The following is a 25,625-nucleotide window of genomic DNA, read 5'->3' on the forward strand; positions in this document are numbered from 1 at the left end:
AACTAAAACTAAGATCTTAGTCTCCCAAAAGAGTATTCCTGGGGAATGGTTGGATTTTTAATTAAAACACTTGTATTTATTGATGCAAATGGATATTGCTTTGTATTTCCTAGTTGAACAGAGTTCTGGTAACCCAGAGAAGGAGATGCACAAGTGAACTTGGGCCTTTCCTTTTTCAAACCTGCCTTTAAGCTGTTAACTCTCCTAGCAAAGCCAAGCAGACACCTCAGTAACCATATTTTCTGGGCCTTTTTTGCAAGGCTTCCTGACTTACTGCCTCAAAGGAAAGAATTTCTTGATATGGTTAATTGAGGATAAAGCCTTAAAAACGACTATTTATTGCTACTGTCTCCTAAACATTATGAAAATACCCTCCAGAAGCACAGACTGTTAAGGGACCTCGCAGTGATTCAGTTCCTATGTCAGAACAGTTCATACAGTACAAACCCCTTACCTACTGGAGAAATTGTGGATGTCGGACAACAATGCTGAGTTTTCCTTTAATTGTTCAACTAATGTTTAGTTGATGTTCACAAATATGGGCTAAAAGCAGTATCCCTGCTGGTGAGATGTGCTCAGGGAATGAGTAATTATCTGGTGATTCAAAAATAGTGCTGGTATGTATGTCCTATGCTAAAATGATCAAGATGAAGCAGATGCAGCAATGGTGACAGTTGGGGGGGCTTTTAAAAAATTTTTTATTTGAGACTGTAAGTGTTGTGTATTTTCCACACTAACGTGGGAAAACAGATGATTGAACATGAGGGGGAACCTAACAGGTTTTGTAAAATCAGTAGACTTCCAAAATTATTTTCATCCTTTCTGTAGATGTATTCAGGAACAAACCAGGAGCCTGTTTTGTGTAAGTCTGCCTGCTTTTGCTGGAGTTCAGCCACAGATTGCCCTGCCTGAATTAGGGTAGGAATCATGAAAGCAGCTGAAACGGAGACTGTAAGGACTTCACACACAGCCTAGGATTTCACTCCTGTCTGCTAATGTATTGCAATGACATGGATGAGGAAGCTCAGAAATTATTTGGAAGGAAATGGGAGTGTAACCACAGCAACCGGTTTATTTTTGTGGTTTTTTTTTTTTTTGGTGGTTTATTTTTTAATCTTAAAACCTCTTGTGAGAAGCGGTATGCAGGGTGCCGGCTTTAAATAGTGCCCACACCCCCGCCGGCAAACATGTTTCACTCGCTTAGTTTCTTCCGAACAGGCTTCCTCCTGTCAGTGCAGTTCTGCGTTTTGAATTAAAACACTGTTGTGCGGGTGGGAGATGGTGCTGACGGCAGGTTCTTGTTTATAACTTGGTTCTGCAAGAACGTCAAAGGTAAGCACGAGATAAAAGCGCATGAAAACAACGTCCCGCCAGATGCACCACCAAAGGCTTGGGGCCTAAGGATGGAGGCTGATCTAGATTCAAAACTTTTCGGTCAGTGGTAACGTCTTGAAAATCACTGATGAGTGGATACGCCTAAGGATAATGTTATTTTAAGTTAAAAACATAAAAACACATCCAAAGCCTGGAAGACTTTCAAAACATCCTGAAGCCCATATTGATGGATACATATTCCTGTAAGGGTTTCTTTATGAAAATATTTTTATTCCTGCACGTTCTAGTTTTTCTAATGATCAGGTTAAGATTTCAGTCTGTTCCATTGAAAGAACTAGCAGAGACTTTTAAGAATACAAACTTCAGCTTTTTTTTGACTTGTCACTACAGGTTGTATCCTTTGAGTATAGGAAGTAAATTATTATTTTTTAAAATAATAACCTTGGTATAAGTGTTAGATTTCGGCTATGAAACTGTGATGAAGTTTTTAACGTCTTCCTTTCCTGAAGAACTGAACAACTTTGCAGCAGAAAGGAGGCACATGGAGATGAAGCTTTCACTGAAAGTGCACTGGTACCTGGTGTGGTACCTGCTGCTCCCAACAGCCTCAGTGGTCACATCTGGGGATTTAAAAGTAGTAGACTGACTGCGTTCTGTTCGTGATGCTGGGGAGAGGGAAACTGTTAATTGTTAGCTTAATGAAAAGCTTACAGTATTCCTGAGGTCTTTTCGAGACTTTTTATGGTAAGTGATTGTGTCTTATTTTAAGGTATACGTGGCTTGTCAGTCCATGCTTATTGTGCTTGTGGGAGCTGTGCCCGAGTATCGTATAGACCAAGAAGGAGTTGCAGCAAGCAGAGCTGATTTGGCCAGGCATATCCATTTTGTCGACAACTTCACATCTATAGTAACTGAGGCAAGTACTTCCATCACGCCTGACCATTTTTTCCTCTTCCTGGGATTTCTGCCACTAGTGCGGGATGTGGCGCTTGTAAAAGCTGAGGAAGACTTAATGTAAAGTTTTGCTTATACTGTTAAAAAGTGTTGGAACCCAACCATCTGGCTCTCTTATTTTAAAATCTGAAAATATATGACTAAATGATTAGTTTAGCTTTTGTAACATAAATCTAATACTAACTTATATTAAACTATCTGTATCCTATTTATGTTGTTTTCAGTTTCAGGTGTTTTAGAATCTCATTACTAGTGAACAACAGTCATTTAATTACAGTTTATAACTCTAGAATTCAGGATGAGCTCCTCCTAATGCCTGTTTTCTACCAAGAAAAGGTTCAATTTGTCCTGTCTGCACAATCTGCTGTGCGTGTGAGCTTTACCATGAGTTGTGTTAGTTTCTCACAGCAGATAGATCTTAAAAATTAAAACTAGTATGAAAATGAAACTCGTGCACCACATGTCTGGGTATTTTAATGCGTGGTGAGAGTGGGAGATGAAACAGATTGAAGTTTGCTGAGTGGGACAGAAGCTTGACCCTTCATCCTCATGCCTTGTGAATTCTGTGCCAGAGGCTGCGTTTGTTTTTTGCTGGTCCCTGGGCTGTAATCACTCAGGCAAGTGTAAGTGACTGAAGCATCGCTGCCAGTGCCAGAAAAAAAGGCCGCGTGGGCGACTTGGCCTGCAGCTGAGCTGTCAGAGTCCTGCTGATGGGATTCTTGGGGTGGTTGTCAGTAAACTCGTATAAGGCAGGTTAGCACTGGGTATAGCTGATATCAAATCTTTGCTTCCTTCCCATTATCCCAAATGTGACAGTGTAACGTGTTATCTTGGAGAGATGTAGTGACTAGACATAAGGAGGAATGATGCAATATTGATCATATCCTTTGTCAGAAAAATATTTTTTGATTAGCCTGTTTTCCAAGATCACCCTTCGCTTTCAGAGTCTTAGCAGGATGCGTGATATGGGGCAGTGCTTAATTTATAATCAGAAATTTTAACTGTATAATCAGCAACTTTTAACTGTGTTTGTAAATGTAGAGGCTGGTGTCCCTATTTCCAAAACATGTAGTAATTCTCAAGGCTCATCAAAACAAATACATGTTTTCATTTCAGTAACTTTACTGTAAGATGTTTAAAACTATATCGTTAATAATCATTTAATAGAATCTTTAGATGCTGGTTAATATTTTTCTGTATGCTAGCGGTCTGGTAACTAAACCAAACTGCCACGTGGATTTAAAGAGCTGAGAGGATGTCTGTTTTGGTGATAGCAAAATTGGCAGCATTTTTGTTTGCAAGCCACAGTTAATTTTGACAAATATTTAACAAGTTCCTTTTGTGCAAACAAAGTAGATAGCCGTATTCTTTTAGAAGTTATATTCTTCACAGTTTATTTTATCAGACTTGTTAAAATATGAGCATCTTCCAGTGACATGCTAAAGCAGCACAAGTAACAGTTTGTGAAAGCAATCGAATTTTCCCTTGCTCTATCCTGAGAGAGGAAGCTGCTTTTGTAAAGTTCATTTCCTTTATTTTGCTGATGGAGCTTAAACTGTAAATATTTTCAGTTGTGTTGTGGTTTGGCAGGGGCACTGTTCTGTTCTGGAGGTCAACAGCGCTGCAGAGCAGCTCTATCAGTTCTGCTTCAAGAACTAATCCTTGTAATTAATTTTGTCTAACTAAGACTTTGTAAATAATAGCTCAGGCTTGGTTCATGGAGAATGCAGTTTTGCTTCTTGGTCTGGCATCGACTCAGTCCCCTGCTTTAACAATTGATGCTTTGGAAGGTGAGTTCAGGAATGTCCTACATTTGGTGTAGAAATCATCTTTTACTTTGGGAAGTTGATTTTTACAGCCACATCCGGGACCATAAAGTTGTTTTGTCTCTTGCATCAGCCTGAAACAGTCTGCAGACAAGAACTGGGAGTGTGAGATTTGTATGCTGTGGCATGCTAGCACAGAGGAGGGACTTAAGCCAGCAGTGCTCTGTGCCTTGGAGAGTACATGCTGTGATATTTTTATATTTGAGGTTTCCTGAGGTGAGGATTCCTGCCCAGGAATATTTAATTGTTGAAGTCTCCTCGAAAAGTTAAACCGTAAGTTTTGGGGTTACATCCTTATCTAGTGTGATAGGGTAGGATCTACTACCCAGTGGGGTATAGTAGAAACCTGTTGCAAGTGCTGCTGCACAGGAGTTTTACCTTCCCAGGGTATCCAGAAGTCCCCCAAAACTGAATTGCTGGAACACTGGGTCCATTGGACTAAACAAGTGCATCTGCAGTCTCCTGGATGGGGAGAGGACAGGTAACTGCTTGGGTTATGGGGTGGATGGAGCCATGTCTTCTCTACACTTTTGAGTTCTGATTGAGTAAAAGCACATTTCTTGAGATTGTTATAAGTAAGAGTTTCAGTAAATTCCTAATATTCTTCGGGGATCTATATTAATTCAAGACAGACACTTCAGGGCTGTGGTCCTAGTCTGCTGTATTGGATTTTGGTCATGGGCCTCTTCTCTTAGGCTTTTTTGTTTGTTTGTTTTAAACCACCTACTTCTTTAAAAAAATCCAAATGGGATTAGGGTCCATCTTCCTTTTCCCAAAGGATGTACTGCACATGTCATTTACAAAGTCAGCCTGATGCTCAGCTACCTTTTTGAAAGTAAATTTTCCAGTAAATACACTGGGAATTATTTGAAATACTCAAATAATGACTGTTTCTTTGGGTAAAGCTTTGCATTGAATCAGTTAAATTGTTTTCCTTGAAAATCATGTAGGATTTTCTGATTGCAATTCTTTCCCAAGTTCATGCTGCCAGCAATGTTTGTAATCTCAACAGTGCGTTCCTGTGAGTGTTGATTCTTGTTCGTAGCAGAGGGCCTGCATAAGCTGTCTGTGTGCCTTGTTCTGTCAGGAAATACCATAAATTTCACTCTGATTTCAACCTGTTGTCAGTTGATTTTTTTTTTTTCTTCCAATGTTTGATTATGCTGCCTTAGTTTAGCTTCTGGATGAGGTAGAAAGTCCATTTTATAAAGAAACCCATCATTTGTTTCTGACTTTTGATTATAAATGCATGTATATAGTAAGACAAATGATCAGAGTAGGCATTATAAACAAGGACATCTTCCCATAATCCCTTCCTGATTCTCTTCACCATTTCAACATGTACATGATGAGGAAAGCACCAGAGATTACTCTTGTTTCCGGAAGCATTGCTGCACAGCATTAACTCTTCAAGTACAGCAGTAGTGAACATGAGCTGTTCTTGTTAATGAATAATTTTTGTTACCTGTTCATTGAAATAGCTACACTTGGTCAATGTTGAAAGGACCAAGCTGTTAGCAATGCAGACTTTCCTTGTGTTAATATCTTGAGATAAGTTGCCTTGCCAAAGCTTGGGAATTGGGGTGCAACTAACTATACTTATCAAGTTAAAAGCTTATAATGTGTTATAATGAAATTTCTTGGGGGGGAGAAGGTAGATGTGAGACTCTTAGGGAAGAAAAAATAGGACTACTGCTGTCTTACCTACCAAACTTTGATCAAAACTCTAATTGGATATAAAGCAAGAAGTGGGAAGTGGCAAGAGAAGAATTTTGATAGTTTTTTTGAGGAAGCCAGCAACTTGGTGTTAATACTTTTAACAATAAGGAGATTCTTTTTTTGACAGTGGTACCTAATCGAACAAGAAGCCTACAAAGTAAGCCTTGCATCTTCCCTATTTTTTGCTGGATTGCTTATTGGAAATATCACATTTGGCCCTTTGTCAGATAAACTGGGCAGAAAACCAGTGTATATCTCAGGTAAGGTTTTTAAAAGGTTTTTCTTAAGCATTCTACAGGGATAACATCATCTCTTTCTTTTCTGCCTGTGGGCCACCCTACCTGGAGGCTGCCCGTGGGTCACCTGCTCTGTCCGTGATGTGGAATCAGTGATTTGTGGAAGGGTTTCACTCCAAGTAGAGCAGCACTAAAATTGGTTAGTATGAGTGCGCTGAGCAATGTAGGGGTCACTGGAATATCGATGGGAGATGAGAAAACACTTGGTTTTGCTATCACTGTCACTATTGGAGCACAGTATTCCACACACTGCCCAACCATGTTGTTGCCGATAAAAATAATTTGCTTTTTTTTTTTGAGCGGGAGAATGATTTACCTGAGCATCTTTAGATTGGGTTACTCAAGTCCTGGTGTTTTGCTTTCCAGCTGCATTTGCAGCCAGAGGGGTTTAGTGTTGAATGACAACGTTGTCTCAAGGAAACATCATCTTTGGCATTGCAGACCTCAAGTGTGTGACTTGAAAATGAATGTAATTTTCACATGGTGTGATTTAAAGGACCTGAATGCAAGAGGTTAGAGATGAGTACTATAGACTACTCATTACAGTCAGTGACTGGGGTCCCTGCCTTTCTTCTGAGTTCACGCTCTGTAGCATAAGTACTAATTACATTATATTCTCTCTCTGCAGGTCTATTTTTTGATGTCGTTTTTGGGTATGTCACAGCATTAGCGCCGAATTATGACGTATTTGCAGTTTCACGTTTCTTTGTTGGAATTGTGAATGGTGGAACGGCTCTTGTGTCTTTTGTCCTAACACAAGAATATGTAGGAAAATCATTTTGGTCATTTACAGGTGGGATTTGGGAATATTTTATCATTATTTCTGTGCCATGTATTGTTCTGACTATCAGTACCTTACATTGTACATTTGTGCCAAGTAAAATCAGTTTGTAGTGTAAGTCAGAAAGTGTGATGTGAGTCATCCAGTTTCTAATTTGTGTAGGAAGTGTACCTGGATAAGGAAGATGGGATTGAGTTTGTTTGATAAATATCAAAGCTGGCGCTTTAAAATCAGTACATTGACTCCTAAATTTCTCGGTTTGTACACTGCAAAACATGATAAAAAATACCTGTTTTGGCAGATCCTGCCAACTTCAGAACGGTGCTGTATGGTGTCTTGGGCAGGTATTCTTGAACGTGTTCTGAAGTTTCCCTTCACCACAAAATGACTTAGGGCCAGGATACTGTTTTTTCTACTGCTGAATGTGCTGACTGTCCAGTATTTTTAAATGTCTTTTTTCATATGCCACTGCCAAGGCTTAAAATAAATGTAACGCTTGCATGTCAGACTGTTGTAAAGCTGGAGTAGCTCAGACTGTACCACCTTTTTGGCTAGCACAACATGGAGAAAAACTTGGTCCAAATGATGACTTGTTGTGGCTGTAAGCGTATTTCTCTCTTACTACTTCAGTTACCTCATTCTACTATTTTTCTTATTTCGTCTTTAGACTCCTGGTGATGTAGGAGGCAGTTGTGTTTAGTTATAGCTTTCCACTTTTTTTTTTTTTTTCAAAAAGAGCTGAATTTTCTTTTTCTCCTGGGTTCACTTTTTTGACTCATGCCCTCTCTCTCTCTCTCCCACCCCTTCTTCCCCCTTGCCCTGTTGTCTCTCTCTGCTCTCCTGGCCTTTGTCCCTGCAGGGCCAGCCTCCTGATGGACCGAAGAGACAGTCTTTTTCCTGCTGCTTGTTGCTCTAGATGCTTTATTCTAGTTCTGCTCAGCTGTTGAGAAAGAGGTGCTGGACAACTGACCAGGGGCTGAAGGAGAGGGAGCTGCTGGAGGCAGCTCAGCAGGGCTGAAGAAGCTCTTCTAGGTGTTGGCTGGGAGTTAGGCTTGGTGGGAGATAGCAGAGAGCTTCTGGGTTAGTACAAGATCTTCTGTGTTAGTCTGCAGAGGGTTTGTTGTTAGGCTTTTGGAGTTCTAGTTGGCCCCATGTTTTTAACATTTTTACTTATGCTTGTTCATTGGAAGTTGCAAAAAACCTCTGGCTTGCAGCTGGTGTTGTACTGAACTCACTCCTTGTACTTTTATAACTGCCTTCCAATTTCTGTTCCAGCTTGCCATCTCTATTCAAGATTGCCTTAATAGACCTAAATAAATTGTTCATGCTCAACACTTCCCCTTTCTGTCCTCATGTATTCTCTTTAGTCTGTCGGTTTCTGTTCATTTCTTGCTCTCAGCTGTGTATCACCATTTTTGAAAGGGGGAAAAAAAACCCCAGCAACCCCCATACACTTATACAATGCTATTCTTCACTGGGATTGTGTAATATGTTTAAGCCAGCTGGTTCACAAATGCTGTAAAGATACATCATAAAATTGCTATTTTATTTAGGTATATCACGGGCTAGGAATTTCTGGTTTCTTCTTAAGAAACTTTTTTTCTTTTGCCAGTGGTTTCAGTAATCACAGTCTTGGTCTTGTATTTTCAGGTTCGTTAACTAATTTGACATTTGCTGTTGGCATTGCTGTTTATGCTTTACTGGGTTACTGTATACGACAGTGGCGCTACCTTGCCTTGGTATCCAACAGTCCAGGAGTCATCTTCCTCCTTCTGTCTTTGTAAGTGGTTCACGTGCATTATAATGACAAGAAAAACTATGTAGCAATTTAACAATAATCTTCTGTTGTGTCATCATTTGAGAGGGGTATAAGCAAGGATGACTTTTTTGTGTATGGTTTTGTGAACCAAGCAAGAGAAAAATCGTGTTGTGAAGGAAGAAGCAGTTTGCAATGAAGCAGAAGGTCAGCGTTACCCAGAAGATAAGCTTGTGTTTCTGCATGTTGTTACAGTTGTGGGCAGCGTTGCAAAGAGCAGCTGTGTGCCAGCTGTCCAATAAAACTCAATTACAAATCTGCTTGGGGAAGGGAAGGCTTGCCAGAGGCTGCGAGCTGCAGCACTGGCCAGGAACGCTGCCTCCTGCCAAGAAAGGGCTTCGCCGCTTGAGAAGTTTTGGAAGCGATCCTAGAGGGATTTTAGAGTTTTTTTGAGACACATGCGTGCCAATGGAAATAAGTGAGAGCGCTTGGAATTGCCCTTTTAGCGTGGTATGCGATGTGTCTGCTTGATTTTGAGGTCCCTTGTATCTGTTCCTAGCACTGTTGGGCTTGGGTGGTCCCATTTAGAATTCTTACATGGACGTTATGGTAACAATGATTATGAAATTCACCAATATTTAAGAAATTAAAAGTGCAAGCTTTGGCCTATGTTGTTAAGAAATATTCTTTTAACATATCAAGTAATACACCTTGTATACTTCTGATCACTAGTTAAAGCTGCACAAGAAATAAAAGAATTAGTGTAGTAGGTTGTCTGCACATTAATACAGGGAATGTTTAGCATATAGCATAGACAGAAAAAAACCCCTGATTTTTACTTGTTTTTTAAAATATAAATTATATTTTAGATATCTGCTCTTGAAATAAGTTATGTTAAAGAATACACCAACCCCCCCACCCCCCATCATTTTGTACTCAAGGAAAACAAAGCTTCTGGACTGAGGAAAAGTTCTGCATAATATATTTTCTTTTGTGGTGTTCTGTTTCTGATGGGAACAAAATTACTTCCTCTAAATACTAAAAATACTGTGATCCTCTGAAGTAATGAAAGATTAGTCTGATTATAGGATGTGTATCTCTATTAGGAGTACCAGGAAAATGTTCAGTTAAAAATACTCTATTCCTTATTTTATAGCTTGTATAAAGACAGCAGCACACTCCACAACCTGAAAAAAATGGGAATCGTGAACTGAAGTTGTGGTAGACAAGAATAATCTGGTTATACTTGGGAATGAGATTTAAAACTCATGCAGGCAGTGATGAGCTGGTAATGGCACCTGACAAGTAATTCCCCAGTAATGGTTTTTTCCTCTTCTCTCCAAGTCAGAGCCCTTCCCATAAGGGAGAAGCTTAAAATAAACTTTGTGTAAAAAAAGTTTTGTGTGAGCTGTTGAGATATTTGGGATTTGAGGTGCTGCCTGGATAATATTAGTGTAGCATTTCTTCAGAAGTCAGTTCAGCAGAAATCAAGATTTAGGTTTAAACTTTACTAACATAACTGAGGGCCCTGTTAAGCGTCTCCAAGAATCCTTCTGTAAGGGTGACTGTGTTATTATCAGAGTGTGTGGAGTTTAATATGCAGAACAGTGCAAATAGAACGTTTTGCTCTGGATTCTGTATCGGTTCTTTTTTAAAGTATTGATCTGCAAAATGGAGGGATTGAATTTAGTGCTGTGTTCATATGAATGAACTTGTCATAATTGATTTTCTGTTCTTTCCTGTTAGTACGCTCCCAGAATCACCACGATGGCTGTATTCCCAAGGGAAAACGGCAGCCGCTGAAGATGTGTTGCAATATATTGCCCTTGGTAATGGAAAAGAGAGATTAACTCTAAAATTAAAACCAACTGCAGGAACTTTGAGAAAGGATGAATTGGCACCTGGCATCCTGAACTTAATAAAACACCCAGTCCTTCGGTGGCAGACCGTCGTACTTATGTACATCTGGTACGTGATAACAAGACACTGAGATCCTGTGAATGACTCAAACATGAGGAAGCGATTAAAATTTTCATCCTTTTCTTTTAAAAATTCTTCCCTCAAAAACTAAATTGTAAATCTGCTGGTTGATGGCTGACAATCATCTAAAATGATGTGTTGTAAAGTTGACGTTTCATTATTATTTCATTTTATTTTCAGTGTGTTAGTAGATTTTGAAGCAGAAGGAATAGTTTGCTGAGAACATGATATTTACATTGAGTGAAATGAGAAGCTGCAGCAGAAATTACTGAGAGCGTGGGTATTTGAACCATGAAAGATGGATTAGCCAACAGTAGAGACCTAGAGTAAGAATAGGCGTTAAGAGCCCAAAAGCACGTTGCACAGGTTCAGTGAGTAAGAAAAATGGGGAAGATAAAATACAGATTGCATAGGTATATATTAGATAGATATATATTAGGTGTTGTCTTGAGAAGTGTTACAACTTGGGGGAAAAAAAAAGAATTGTCCTGAAGCTCAGGAGGATATATTGGCAATAAGTGGAGGGAAGCCCTGCGGAGGGGAGGGTGTTGGGTTGGTGGTTACAGCAGCTGCTGTTGCAGATTGGCTTGAGCTAAGATCTCTTGGAGGAGCAGCTCTGTTCCAAAATGTATGAACAAGTTTTTGCTTTAAAGTTCAATGTCATTTGAGACAGTTGTCAGGATGTAGCTGAGAAAAATCAGTAGTTTGATGCGTGGGGTAAGCAGAGTTTTGCAGGACGTGGGAGGAGCAGCAGGAACATCTTTGCTCAGTAGGACCTTTCCAGAAGCATCTTAGACTGTTGAATTGCTGCTGGGTAAACAAGTAATTATGGTGATAAGCAGTTGCACAAAGGCATTCTTACCTCCTGGAAGAAGAGGTTGCAGCACTGTTTTGTGGCCTGAAACCCTGTTGAGATACAGTGAGTGGTGCTGTTGGAATGGTGTCACAGCAGTTGTCACCCATCTGCTTGTGCTGCTGCTCACTACCCGCAGCTGTGGCTGGTGGAGGACATGCTGCTTCTCCCTGTATTGGGCAAAACTTCCTTTTCTACATCGCTTGGCCTAGATTTTCCTTAGACAGTAAGGGAGCGACTAGGGAACAGGCAGAATGTCTTTGAAATACCTGGTGGCTTTTCCAAACCAGTGTTGGTTTTTGTGGGGCAGGGATGTGGGGGCTTTGTGCTTTCCAAGGAAAGGGAGACTAGGTTTGCTGGGGAAGCCTTCCCTGGCTCTGGGGAAGACACTCTGTGTTAAGCAGGGGATGTAGATACAATTTTCTTTAATAGGATTGTTTTGCAACAGATAAGCGTTGGCTGCTTACAGTTAAGCTTATTAGATTTATTAAATAACCTGGGAAAAAAAGCAAGCTAAGAACATTCTGAAAGTTATCCTGTGCATATATATGAGCATTTGTTTTCTTTCCAGAAATTAAGTAGGAACTGTTCTCTTTGCCTTGTTTCCGTTTTGGGGGAAAATAAGAGTTCTCTTCCCAGCATGCAACTCAATATAGCTAATCCATAACTCGGCATAATTTACCTTTTAAATACTTTTTTAGCCCTAAAGGCTAGTTTTGTTAGTAATATAACTTTTGTGGTTATTTGTAGGTATGTCTGCAGCTTTGTGTACTATGGACTAACTTTAAATGCTGGTGAATTAGGAGGAAATCTGTATTTAAATGTGGCTCTTTCTGGTCTTGCAGAAGTTCCAGCATTTCCTCTCTGCATGTTTTTTATTGAGAAATCCTGGTAAGAAAAACTTATTTCCTAGTTTTCTACATCTGTTTGTAGATAGCCTAGAAAAATATTAACATTTTTCTCAGTAAGGTACTTCACTGTTTCTAAACAGTGTTGACTCTCTGGGAATTTACTCTACTGCAGGGGGTTTTACAGCTGATACAGAAATAGGACTCTGAGTTTCTACCTCTACTCTTTTTTAGTTTTGTTCATCTTTAGAATTACTCAGAGATGAACTTTTCAATGATTAATGTTATCAAAAAAAAGTTTGCAGTTTATAGAAAAATTGTGAGTAGCCTTGTTATTTAAGTATCTATAGCTTATATATGTGTCTTGTGTATTTTATTCAGAATGACTTGGTTTTGTACTGCCTACCGACTGCGGTTGAAAGCAGTTTTCAGCATTGTTCGTTTTTACTTCAGAGTTCTCTTTGAAAAGCTTAAGTGAGAGCTGTTCAGATTTGGTTAAGGCATGAATGATCAATGTCCATGTATTTTCATACTTTGCAGTGTATTTGGAGGCCATCCTCCACGTGGGTACTTAATTCAAAAGGCTGAACAGTCTGGCAACCCAGAGCTGCTCAGGGTTTCATGTAACCTTCAGTTTGAGTATCTTTGTAACGATACTTTGGTCTCCCTGAGCTCAGTGGCAAAAATCCCATTTTCTTCAGTTAGGTGAGGATGTCAACTTCTGGGTTTTTTGGGCTGTAAAAAGCTGTCAGCTCGATCAAACCCACCAGCCACCCTTCACCTCAAGCCCATGAAGCCTGAGTGAAGGACGTGCATTTAAAAAACAAACTGCACGAGTCCTTTTCCTCATTACTTTTTCCATTGTGATTTGTCAAATTAATCGTAAATTTCAAGCTTTTGTTTTCCTGAAGTATATATGTACTTTTAAGTACTTGATGCAAAACAGAATGTGATGAGCCAGCTCTTGTTTTCATTCAGTTTTAGCGACCAGTATAGTGCTTTTTGTTGCAAAAAATACTTAGACGATCTTAAAAACAAGTGTTGTGTGTTTGTTACAGATAAACTGTAGTTCTACTGGTATGGGGTAGTAGTTAGAAATAGCTGTGAGAGTTCATGAAGTAACAAGCATGTATAGTATTTCTACATGCCTCCAAACTGTTACTAATATCTTTATTTGTTGTCCTTTGCAAATAATTATGAAATATTTAAAGTATGGCAGATGTGGAGATGGGCTGATGACTTTCTATCCTGTTGGGTTTTTTTATTTTGAAACATTAATCAGTAGAAATAGCCTTTGCATGTTTCCATGTATATACTATAGGACAGAAAAGTATTCAGAATAGTTTCACTGTGTCATAACTGCATATATTTATGCAAAGTTGTGAAAGAGGCATACAGATCAGAATTACGTTTTCATTAATTGATCTTTTTGTGTATGCATTGTAATACCCTCTTGGTGACAGAGCCCATTGCCTCGCTCAGTACAGAGAAGACAAAGTCTACGTGTTCTTGTTGCTGAAGGTTCTTCTCAGGGAATTCAGTACAAATTCAGTAGCTTAGAAATCAAAACTTGACTAGAAATAGGAAAGCTTTTTGAAGCACTTAGCAAGGTACAGTAGGTTTATAACTGCTATTAATGCTGCTGTGTACTTTAGTTGGTGTTCAAAAAATACTCAAGGACTTTGTTACCATCTTTATCTGGGTGCTCTTTTCCTTCTAGGTCTGGGAGACGTAAAACTATGACATGTTTTCTGGTGTTTGCAGGATTTGCCTGTATATTGACCATGTTTTTACCAACAAACACTGGTAAGTACGTAGTGCTGCTAAAGGAGTTGTTTGTTAATTAGGATAAAGGCTGACAAAACAGCTTCCCCGAGTATCTCGGGGCCTAAAGCCCTGTCCGTTTATACCTCTCTCTTTCCCTGTCTCTTCCTTTTGGGGCTGGTTAGGGACCCAGGGTCTTGTCTATATTGCTTTTAACTTCCTACAGGCATCATTTGACCCTGTTAATTGACAGTTTGTCTGACTTGGGAGCCCTTGGCATTTTGAAGGTCAGACCAAGCTATCACATTCTGTCTCAAATACTGGCACTTTTATCACATTTATCACTATTAAGCAGTTTACCTTAAAATACTGGATTTAATAGCCAGGCTGCAGTGCTGTGTAATGTTAGCTTGGCTGGATCTTGCCAAGCTTAATTTTACATTTGGCTTGGTGGCATGTAATATTTATAGAAATAGGAACTGAGGTTTTCCTGAATTAGAAGCTTAATTAATCATTAAAAAAACCCAAACCACTAAAAAGCCATAAAAAAATGTTGTACTTGAAAAAGAGAAATGTCTGTCAGATTTGCAATATGGAAGCTGTAGGTCTGGCAAGAAGCTTGCTGCTTTCCTCAGTCTCGTGCTGTGTATTGCTGCATTATGCAGTTGTGGGGACAGTTCATGGTAGTAGTGGAGTATCATCAAGTACATTTCTCTTCTCAGAATATGTGTTTTTTTTCTAACATTGTCAGTGACATGTTTGTTTGAGTTGGTATTTTTGCTTTTCTTTCCATTTCAAGTCCCAACTTTTCTGTACTGATATGTATTTTACCAACTGAAAGTTATGTCTGTGCGACACTAACAGATTGAAGTGGCCTCTCTCTGCTTGTGTTTTTCTTCATATCTCTTGAGTAGAAATGCTTTCGCCTTAACAGTGTTTTGAGGAGCAGCAGTGATGTGATTACAAGGCAGCACTCTATAGGTTGTGCTTATCCTGAACAGTTATATACGCTGTCTGGCATCCATTTCAATTTGATCTCAGAAGAGTCTCAGGAAGAAAGACCGAGATAAAATACCCCGTAATCCTATTTGCCATGCTTGTGTTAATTCAAGTCTTCAGATATTTTGTTGCTTCTTTTCTTGAGACGCTTTCTTCCTTTGTTCCAACAAGTTCGCTCTTTGTGCTTCTTTTTATATATTTTCATACAAAATTAAAGAAAACCAGTCGTGACTAATCAGGATAGGGTAATAATGCCTGAAGAGCTGCTAAATTTCAGGAAGTCTTCTGCCTTTTCCAGTCGACTTGACTTTAACCCCATTAAAATGTCTTACTTTCTCCTGTGGTTCTTGGCCCAGAGTGATCTGTGTCAGTTAAGTAGAAAGGAATTCAGCTCCCAGCATGATGAAGATGAGTCAGTGTGGATGAAATGAGGGTTGTTGCATCTCTAGTCTGACCTTCCTATTTCAAAGGAGAAGGCTTCTTATGTTTGTCTAAGTCTTTGTTCTTGTGAGTGATTGATAAGTTCCTTGGTTTTATTGCAAGGATTTTAAGGTTTTAATAACTAAGTGGGCACTTGCCTCTCATGCCTATGACCTTCACTCGATTTCTAAATAACTCTGCTAACTTGTGAATAAGAACCTGATCCACATCACCTTCCCTATGGAATAAGCCAAGAACATTTCTGTTATTAAAGATGTGTACTGAATTTGAGACGAAAAATCTCTCAGTGATTAAGTAAAAACTGATACATCCCTTCAGCTCTATATTTCCTTATCGCTTAGAACTCATCAATTAATTTGTGTGAGTATCAGATTGGAAGATGGTGAGGGAGAGTGACAGCATGGGGAGAATGGAGCCGTAATATTTTTTCTTTTCAAAAGCTGTTGTAAAGCATGGAAAAATCTGCGTTTTGTGTCTGCTCTGCTGTAGCAAGCAAAGGAGACTTCTAGTCTAGGGGGAACTAGATTTTAACTTCTGTTTAGATTTATCTGCTTGTGCTGAACAGAATATTTTTTTTTGTGACTTCCATTGATATGCTTTCCACTGAAGAAAGAAAGAAAATTTGCAGTTCCTCAAATCAATTTTGCCTCAGCTTTTGCTAATGTTGGGTATTTCCTTTTGTGTTGAGAAATGCCCTTCCTTGGCGGGTAGTTTTTTTTGAAGCAAATTTAAAGACTCCTTTACTTTTCAAAAGTACTGCTTAAGTGAACTTATGAAGATGGCAGGTGAATCTACATAATGGCACTGCAAACAAGACTACTAATGGCATTGATAGCATCAGAACTTAATCACAGAGCAAGTCCTGTTCTAGGTGGTGTTAAACATCAGCATCATTTGTTACTATTTTTCCCTCACTTTCCTTTTCTAAATTCCAAAGCTGAGTTAATGCAAGATTATCACTTATCAATAAAATTCAAATACATGAATTTTCTAAGAATTTACAATTTTGCCTTTTACCAAAGTTTGAAACAGTTGCCCTGACTGTAATGCTTCAGTGCACACCACTGCTATTGGACATTCAAGTGAAAGGGTGTTAGGTGAAATAGATGAAATAGAAAATAGGTGAAATAGAAATGTTGAAGGTGCTGCATGGATGTGCTTGGCTGGACCTAGAAATGACCTCTAAATGGTCAGCAGATTCCTCATAGCAGAAAGTGCATTCCTGCTTAATGGCATTACATTTTCTAGATGTAAAGAAAATAATGGACTGTTCTGCAAGAATTGCTAAAAATATGCTCTGAGACTGAGGAAAATGTAAAGACTGTGTCTGGGCTGGTTTACACAAGGAAGCTGGCGTGCAGTGCACTTCCAGTAGGCTTCTAATCCCACAGTAATTCCCTGTGGGAGGGAGCCTGGAGGAGACAGTGCACTTCAAATCCACTCCTGAGCCTCTGAGCACTAATTTCTCTGTCTAAACAGACTCTTTCTTCTGTTTTAATAGTAAGACCAAAACTTTGCAAGTGCACTAATGCTACGTTTCTAATACATGGATATGCAGAGTTCAATGTAAGTCTCCCTGGGAGAGGGACAGCAAGCTTTAAAACATATTTGAGAATAACAGATCTCTTTTTCATCGTTTCGTGTTTGGTTGATGGAAGAGAAGGGATGTCCCAGCTTTCTGACAGCAGGGATCTGAGGACCAGGTTCACACCTTTACATCTGGCAAGTGTATGTAGTATTCCAGTCCTTACTGAGGAAAAGGAGGACTTGGATGAAAATGTTGCATCTGTTTTGCATGGATTACATAAATAACTGCAAAAATGTATCACGCTTCAAGAAATTAAATCAAGTTTCTGGGTTTCAGTTTATGTACAATTTAATTTCTGCTTCAGTTGAAATAGAATCTGACTTGATCATATGAATAGAACTGAAAATATTCAAGGACAAAATTAAAAGAAAAGCAACTGAGCAGCAATCAGACTTTCCCATTACTTAATCAGCATCATTTCATCTAAACTGAAACATGCTGAACTCGGTGCTGAGGAAGAGAACCTGAAATACAACTAATCAGAGCATTCATTCTCCTTCATGCTTAAAAAAAAAAAGAATTCTCACTTTATTAAAATGAGTGGTGCAAAGATAACCATAACCAAAATCAGGATCATGAAAGCCAGGTTTCTTTTGGACTTCAAAAGATGCACGTTTCAGTTTAGCCAACTAAACTCTGTCCATTAGTAAGCTGGGCTGCAATGACATTTGTTCTTTCCAATTACAGAGCTGTTGGATTTTAAGTCCCAACAGGATGTCCTTGGGCAGCAAATAAAAACTGTTGAGGGTGAATTAAGAAGTTTTATGGTTTTTATCTAACAGATTAGTCACGGAGGCTATGTTGTCTGTCAAAAGACGCAGTTACCTGATAGGGTGTTCTGACTGCAGAGCTGGAAGTGTTAGCAGTCCATTTAGAGCTGTGATAGTTTATATTTTCCCCCCAGAATGGGTCAGAGTTTCTTGGTCCTGGATACAATTTTATGTATCTGTTCTTGTGTTAGCTCTTAAAATGGTTGGGAAGAACAGAGATACTGCTTTTTCGCTTGTAGTTGAAAAACCTATGGATGCAACATTGGTTTTGCACGACAGTCTCTTAAAAGAGGACTGGTTGTTTTCAGAATTGTGTGAGAAAGAGTAAGAAACCAGACTATTTATGCTTACAGCTTCTTTTCTCTCTCTTGAAAGGTCTGCTCCTCAGTCCCACTTTGTTAGCTTTATGTGGAAAAATGATGGTCAGCGCCGCTTTCAACATCGTGTATATTTATACATCTGAACTGTACCCAACAGTACTGAGGTAATTCAACAGAGCTCCTGGGGGAATGAAAATACTTCTCATGCACAGTGATACCGATTGCTGGTGTGCTTATCTGTAACTATTTTTACCTGAAATATATTGATATGAGTTCTTCCTCTAATTACAGCAGCTGCCAGGGGTTGGAAGGGCTTCTCCTATTAGTAATGTGTTTTGCACCAGTGCACTTTACTGGGCTGTTTGTGGCAACTTCCTCTAGGTCTGAATTCAGAATAAAAATATGAAACCCAACTTCTTACATGGCAATGATAGGTGTCATATTTCTCATTTCTACTATTGATTTTTGGGAGTAAAATTACAGGGTGCAAAACCAAGCCTAATGATGTGGTGGAAGTGCATGCAAACTTCATCATAAACACAGACTCTGCAGTAAGGACTATTTACAGTCCTTCTGTATACTTCTGTCTCCCTATGATTATGTTTGTTTGCCTGCTGAAAAGCAAGTGGTTTTCTATAGCTGTTATTTAATTAAATATTCATAATGCAATTAATTTTAATGTTTTCTCTATGACAGTAATTTGCTTTACACTATTTAATTCATGAACAAGTGAGCTAAAGCCTTAGTTAACTATTTTTCATAGTTGTCATGAACTGTATGTCAGGTTTCTCTCTTGTTGTCCCAAGATAAAGCTGAGGTAGGAAAATACAATACCACAGTCTTGTTCTTCTCGCCCCCATTTTGGTTCCATGTGATTTTTCTGAATGGTACTCTTAAGTACGTGTTCACAATTCGAGCCCTGTTGCAGTAGTTGCTCAAGAATAGCGAGTCCAGAACTGCTGCAGAAATTGAGCCTTCTTTGGAGAGCAGGGAAGCTGAAAGCTGATGTGGCGTGGGAGGGTGTCCCAGCTGTGTCCTGTAGCACCGTAGAGGTAGTTAGGGTGGTGACATAAATCACTTGATTCCAGGACACTGAGGGCTTTGGGGATGGGAAATAATTACGTGGGTGACTCCTTGGATTGGCTTTTTTTTGTTTCTATTGAGGTTTACAAATTACCATATTTTACAGAGGCATCAAAGCTAGACTGGGAATGCAGTTTTTGCAGTAAAACTTGTGAGGATGGAGGTGGATTGACTGTTTCTAGATACTGAGCTTGTGATTCTTGGCACAGGTTTAGGTTTAATATGCAAGCCCCAAGCACGCTGACTGAAATGATATGTGGGTGTTTGTTTTTATTCTCCCCATACAGACTTTTTAAGGCCTTATTTAAGTGGATTTTTTTTTTACTTTTTGTTTTCCTGTCCCCTCTGCTTTACTGGAGTTGCGAATCAGGAGAATTAAACCTGAAAAATGTTTTAATTCCTCAGCTTTTGCTTGTTTCACTGTGTTTTCATGTTACTCGGAGTTCCTAAGTCCCACTGACATTCAGTGCCAAGTATGTGACAGCTCATACCTAGCAGAGATTACAGTAGTGTCTTTGGGTCTTTGAAACTAAGCATTTGTGATTAGGAAAATTAAAAAAAAAAAAATTATTAATCAAGTGCTGCTTCATTTGAGAATCTGCACTAATATTCTGACAAAGTAACTTTGTGTGTCAAAGATACAGCCAGCTAGCGATGAAAATGCAAGAGTAAAGACAGTTAAGAAATTAGCAACTTTATTAGACCACTCGTGTTTAATAATATGACAAACTGTTGCGTTAAACTATATGAACATTCCTCACATCTGACAGTTTATACATTTAAAAATATGTTTTGATATCTCTCTGGTACTTTAACTGCAAATACTGTATTTTATGCAAGAAAAGCAGTGATGGGTGAGTGTTTAATTTAAAGCAAAGCATCAGCACCATCTGGTGGTCTTTGCAAAATTTCGCAGGGATCCTGGCATTTCCCTGGCAGCGGAGCTCAGGCGTGCCCTGTGATGAGACATGTATCGCTCAAAGGGGAGAGGACGTGGAATAAATTTATTTTTTGGTGTTTTTCTTTTTTGTCCAGTTGGACGTTTTGCAGACAAATTAAATGTCTTCAGTGTTACTGCTCCTTATTTAAACCTACTTATTTGAGCATGAGGACTGTTAGGTATATTTTTTTAATTAACTAGTACATGGAGTAATGACAAATACACTTCATGCTAGGAATGGGGAAGTGCTGCAAGCTGGAGAGTGTGTACATGCTTTGGGCTTTTTTTCCTTTTTGATGTGTCTTTAAAATACCTACTGGAGAACAAAAAAGTTAAAAATAGAAAACATCACTGCTGTTGCATGTTGGACAGAAAGGAAGGTTGTCTTTGGGAACAAAATGTAATCATATTGTAGTAACAGAGATGTAAAAACACATGTTTTTCATAAGATGATTGCAAATGATGATGTCCTTGTATGTGATGGGTGAAAGAAGAGTGGGACCACTGGACTGTCTAAGACAGCATTGGAAATCTTATTTGCTTATTTCTACAGTGGGGAAACTACTGTATTTTCCCTTAATGTCAGTGGTGGTAGATAAATTAGTACTTTTTAAAAATACTTGCCCTTTTAACCTCTGGCTCTCTTTACAAGGTCCTCTCCATAATTCTTTCTGTTGAAGAGCAGTCCTTGGTGAGCCTAGTGCAATTGTAGGTGCCAGCAGCAGAGAGGTTTTTTACGTTTGTGCAGGGCTGTTCCCTGCTCAGGGGACTGTGCTGGGCAAGTGGCACAGCTCGGGGTGTGCCACAGGTCATCTGCCAGGCAGCTGCAGCCCGACAAACTGGCTGGAGCAAAGCCCCCAGCTGATGAGATGACCCTGGTTGTGGAGCTGTTTTGGCTGGCATAGCTCCCTGCTTGCTCCGTGGGACCGTAGGGACACGTGCAGTCAGTCAGGTTTAGTGGGTCTTCCCGTGAGGGGGGTGAAAGTGGGGCAGTAAGGTGAGACGGGAGATGGTGACCAGCTGTGGGCAGCACAACACCTCAGGAAGTCTCAGCTGATAGTTCTTGGGTGAGAATGCCTTTTCCCCTTGGATACCCTGATACTGTTCTGCATAACCCAGACTGTGGAATGCTGAATTAAAGGTATCCCGAAGTCTTATAACAGCTTTCATTTTGCATTGGGATCGAAATGGCACAATTTGCATTTAGGATCACCTCTTGCCCTACTCCCCCTTGGCAGACCGAAAGAAGCCATCAGCCCTCTGGATAGGGACTGGTTTAGGGTCAGTGGGAAGGAGGCTTCTGAATGAATGGTTCACACGTGCTGGTGTGTCTCATCTGCTCAGGGATTTTGCTGACAGGGGAGGTGCTTGGCCTTGTCTTGTGGGGTTTGGGTTGATACCACCTCAGTGTGAGGAAGCATGGGTTGCTGCATTCCTTTTCCCAAGAGGACCTGATGAGAGAAAAGGTTGCTTTGTCTATTTTTACACCAAAGTCTCTGGTGTCTCATCAGCTCCTTCCATCATCTGTTTCCCTTAACCTGTGCAAAGGGCCGTTAGGAAGGGACATGCAGGTGGGCAGTTCTAGTGACCCATGTCACCTCTCTGCTTGTCTTTAGTCCTGTCGTTGTCGTCTTCTCTTTGGGGGAAGAAAAGGAAACAGGGTGAGGAGGAGCAGCTTGGCTCAGTGATGTGACTGAGGATGATGATGAATGAGAGGAAGCAACCGAGAGATGTAGGGAATAGAACAGCCACCACGAGCCTGTTCTTGCTGTCTCCCTGGTGACTGGTGCCAATGTCAGCCTCTGAAGGGGCTGTTAAATACCGTATTTAGGAGTGATGCAGAGATGGAACATTTTTGCATTTGATTGGGAAATGAAAGACTTTGAGGATTTTTGTAACTTTCTTTGAAGAGGATCCTGCTGTTCTTACTCATGCTTTGATTATCACAGTCTAGATGAGATTGTTTTAAACTTGTCTGAAAATTGAAGGGGGCCCAGAATTCAGCAGCCACTCTAGGCCAGATGTTTTCAAGCTTGACTCTGGCAGATAGCTATTTTCTGGCTGGAGATAAGCACTGACTTTTCATCTGTGCAACCTGAGCTGGCAGAAGAGAGGCTGTAGCTGATGGCCTGAGCTGGAGATAGCATTCAGGATCTCCCCTCTGAAGATCCTGCCAGATATTGAAATTATTCCCCTTCCAGCACAAGGATGTCCAATTAAATCGCCCTGTATGGCAGGTTAGAAAACCTCTCTGTTCAAATTTCTGTGAAGAATTGAGCAACAGGGTGGTTTTGCTGGGGTTTGAAAGGGTGTGAGTTACCTTGCTAGCAGCTAGTTGTAAAAAAACCTTTGGAGTAACTGCTAGAGATCTTTACTTTTTTTTTTTAAATGAAGACTATTGATAACTTTAAAAAAAAAAAAAAAAGCAAGCAGTGCCACCACATGTTCATGCATGATTCAGTTGTGGCTTCTGAAACTATAAACCTTTCATCCTTTGTTTGAAACAGAAATGCTGGCTTGGGTGTCTGTTCCATGTCTTGCAGATTTGCAGGCGTTTTGGCTCCATTTGTGCCATCTATGGTAAGATTATTTTCTACTTTTTATGTAACTCAGATTTACTGTATTCTCTCAAAAGCACTTTGCTGACTTTGGTACCACATATGCCTATATTCCTTAAAGACCAATTTGTTTTTATGAAAAATTAAATAATTAAAAGAATTAATGAACAATATGTTTATAAATACCTAGTATTTTATCCTTTTTGGAAACAATCTAATGTTCTGTGTTGTGTTAGCATTTGATTTCTTAGTGAAATGATTGTCATATAATGTATTTGGTACTGCTAAGGCTCACTCAATATCTGACTCTTTAGGCAAATACAGTTTTCCTGTGAAGCTGTTCCTGTGAAAGGATGTTTATTGGGTTTCTTGGTTCTACCAGTATATGGCTAATTGCACAAATTGCTGGAGTGAGAAGTTGCGGTCTTTCGGATTTGACTGCAGTTCATATGGGCCTTATATTGTAAGAGCAGGAAACAATGCTGGGTTTTTACTGTGGATTTTTAATTTCAGAAATCTCTTAGTCCTTCTGTACCATTCATGGTGTTTGGAATCAGTGGACTCTCCGCGGGATTCCTGACTCTCCTTCTGCCAGAAACACTAAATAAGCCAATTGCCGAGACCATCGAAGATCTCCAGAGTTCCAAATACCAAGTGCTTAAAACTGAAGACGAAGAGTAATATTTTTTTATTGTAGCTTTGCATTATTTTCCCCTTTATCTTATGGGAGCCATGATTTAGTGCATATTGCTTAGATTGTGCATGAATGAATGTGTGCATGAAGTTTTTGAAGCCATCTTTCTCTTGCATTCAGTAGAGATTAAATTTATTTTTTGTTTGGCTCTTAAAGACAAGAAGGCTAACAGTTTTTACCTGTTTGCATTAAATAATATGTAAATGAATACTATTTTGTTGCTTTAAAGGAAAACAAATTTGAGAAAGGCAGTCTAAAATAATCAGGGACAATATGTTCAGCAACATTCCTGTGCTTTTACAGTAAAACAACTAGGCATATCTTTCATGTCTTGGATTGTGCCTTTTTGTCATGTTTTGTAGTGGAACATAATCTAAAATTAATACATAGCTGAGGAAGTGTTTTCTCCTTCATTAGTCTCCTGGGTTAGAGCTATTTATAGTGTTTTCCTGTTGTTGATATGCACTAAATAAAACATTTGAATTGGGAAATGAAAGTTCTGTTTGTTTCAACAGGTAGTAGAATAGAAAACCTGGAGTATATCCCATAAGTTTGGGAATGGCTTCCCAAAAGAATTAGTTTTAAAAGGGAGTGGGCAGGGAAATTCCTTTAAGAAGGGAATTGTTAACTTAGAACTAAGAAGGCTTAGTGTGGATATAAAAAAATATGTTTTCCTTACGTTTTTTTTTCTTGTTAATTATCAGGTAATTATTGTACTTCATCAGTTTTATCATACTATACACACTATTATGCTTTCCTTTTATGCCTAATACATAGTAATACTGCATTCAGTTGAAATGGAAATTTTGGGGCTTTTTGAATATAATTTCACTTCTGATGTTTAAAAAAAAGTCAATGAAGTTTGGTTTTCACATTTAATATTAGCCTATAAAATAGGACAAGAAAAATAACACATGTAAACTTTTTTGATAATTACTTTTCGTCCTTTTAACAGTTAGAAGAAAACACGTTTCAGAAGGCCTGTCTGTGGTGGAAATTGAAGACTCACCGAGAAGGTGCAATAACAATTGAAGGGCAGATTCTTGCTGTATGTATTTCGCAGGAAATGTTGGAGGACTCATGTATAACGCTGTTTGTAGCATGTTGAACAGTTTTATCTGGAGGCAGATTGAGAAGGTGGAAGAAGTTGATCAAAGCTTGTGAGAAAAGAGGTGACAAATCTCTGCCTTAATTTAATGACTTAACAAGAGCATACTTTGGATGTTTGGACTTCTCTGTGACTTCTTAAAGTGAAGTATTAATTTATTTTACAAAATGTAATTGCTAGCTTCAGATTAAGCTGTAATGTTGTAATTGAAGTAACGTATATAATTTAAAATTTAGATGGCTCTATATATTCAGGCAAGCTGTAATTGTGAAAAGTAACAGCATCCTGTATATGCAAGTTTTCTCTAGAGGGTTTTTTGCCTCTAAATTATGGTATACCTCACAGTGTGAAGAGACCAAAGATTTTTTTGAGTTGTTGGCCTTATTATGTCTAGCATAAGAAACCTGAACAGGAGATCTGAAAGGAGAATAAATGAGTTCTATTGTAGGAGTAAGTAATTTCTTAATACAGTTGTACGTGAACAGATACATCAAGTTACAAATAATATGGTGTTGGAAAAATGATGTCAGGCCTTTAGGAGGTACATTTAAAGGAGAGGATGAGTAACCTTTTAGACAAAGGTTATTAAGTTCTAGCTGTACATGTGGAACTAGAAATTATTGAACACCAGTCATCTGTTGTATAATATATGTAAGAGTATATAATCCAGTACATTTCCACACAAATTGGAAATTGTTCTTGTGAGGGGTGACATGTGTGTTTGGTTAACAGTTAATATATTTATGTTGGAAGAGATGCATCACAAATGTTACAGTTTTCTGATGGCCAATACAATTTTGTTATTAAAAAGAAAATTACTCAACGTCTGTATTATGAGTGCTGCTTTTTCCAGGCTGTTTACCCACGCTTTTTGAAGAATACCTGTGCAGTTTTGATTTTGGTCCTTTATCTAATGCATCTGATAGGAGAAAGGTTACTCAAAGGCCTCTGGATTTTGAGCAAGTTCCCTACTTAAATAATAGTTCTGCAAATGAACGCTCACCCATGCCGG

General features: G+C 39.1%; 1 protein-coding gene across 2 annotated transcripts; it reads left to right on the top strand.

The window, feature by feature from the left end:
* Positions 1–1,315: 1,315 nt before the first annotated feature.
* Positions 1,316–25,433, top strand: LOC113481847 (solute carrier family 22 member 15-like). Of its 2 annotated transcripts, none has more exons than XM_026851805.1 (12): positions 1,316–1,325; positions 1,845–2,251; positions 5,962–6,094; positions 6,759–6,923; positions 8,562–8,691; positions 10,414–10,635; positions 12,251–12,391; positions 14,069–14,154; positions 18,286–18,394; positions 22,761–22,833; positions 23,325–23,492; positions 24,456–25,433. In XM_026851805.1, exons 2-11 carry the CDS (start codon positions 2,126–2,128, stop codon positions 23,490–23,492), a joined length of 1,353 nt encoding a protein of 450 aa, XP_026707606.1. In that variant the 5' UTR covers positions 1,316–1,325; positions 1,845–2,125; the 3' UTR covers positions 24,456–25,433. The 2 variants fall into 2 exon arrangements, with proteins under 2 accessions (XP_026707606.1, XP_026707607.1); XM_026851806.1 differs by having other exon boundaries at positions 23,325–23,488; positions 24,461–25,433.
* The last annotated feature ends 192 nt before the right edge of the window (positions 25,434–25,625 follow it).

This window comes from Athene cunicularia, assembly GCF_003259725.1.
Source record: "Athene cunicularia isolate RWA chromosome 6 unlocalized genomic scaffold, athCun1 chr6_part2, whole genome shotgun sequence".
Lineage (NCBI taxonomy): Eukaryota > Metazoa > Chordata > Aves > Strigiformes > Strigidae > Athene > Athene cunicularia.

What these genes read in the sequence shown, in the direction of transcription:
- LOC113481847 (XM_026851805.1), top strand. Translation starts at nt 2,126, where the DNA reads ATGCTTATTGTGCTTGTGGGAGCTGTGCCCGAGTATCGTATAGACCAA. An exon ending in ATCATTTTGGTCATTTACAG is followed by an intron (nt 6,924 to 8,561) that starts GTGGGATTTGGG and finishes TTGTATTTTCAG; the next exon opens with GTTCGTTAACTAATTTGACA. An exon ending in GTCGTACTTATGTACATCTG is followed by an intron (nt 10,636 to 12,250) that starts GTACGTGATAAC and finishes GGTTATTTGTAG; the next exon opens with GTATGTCTGCAGCTTTGTGT.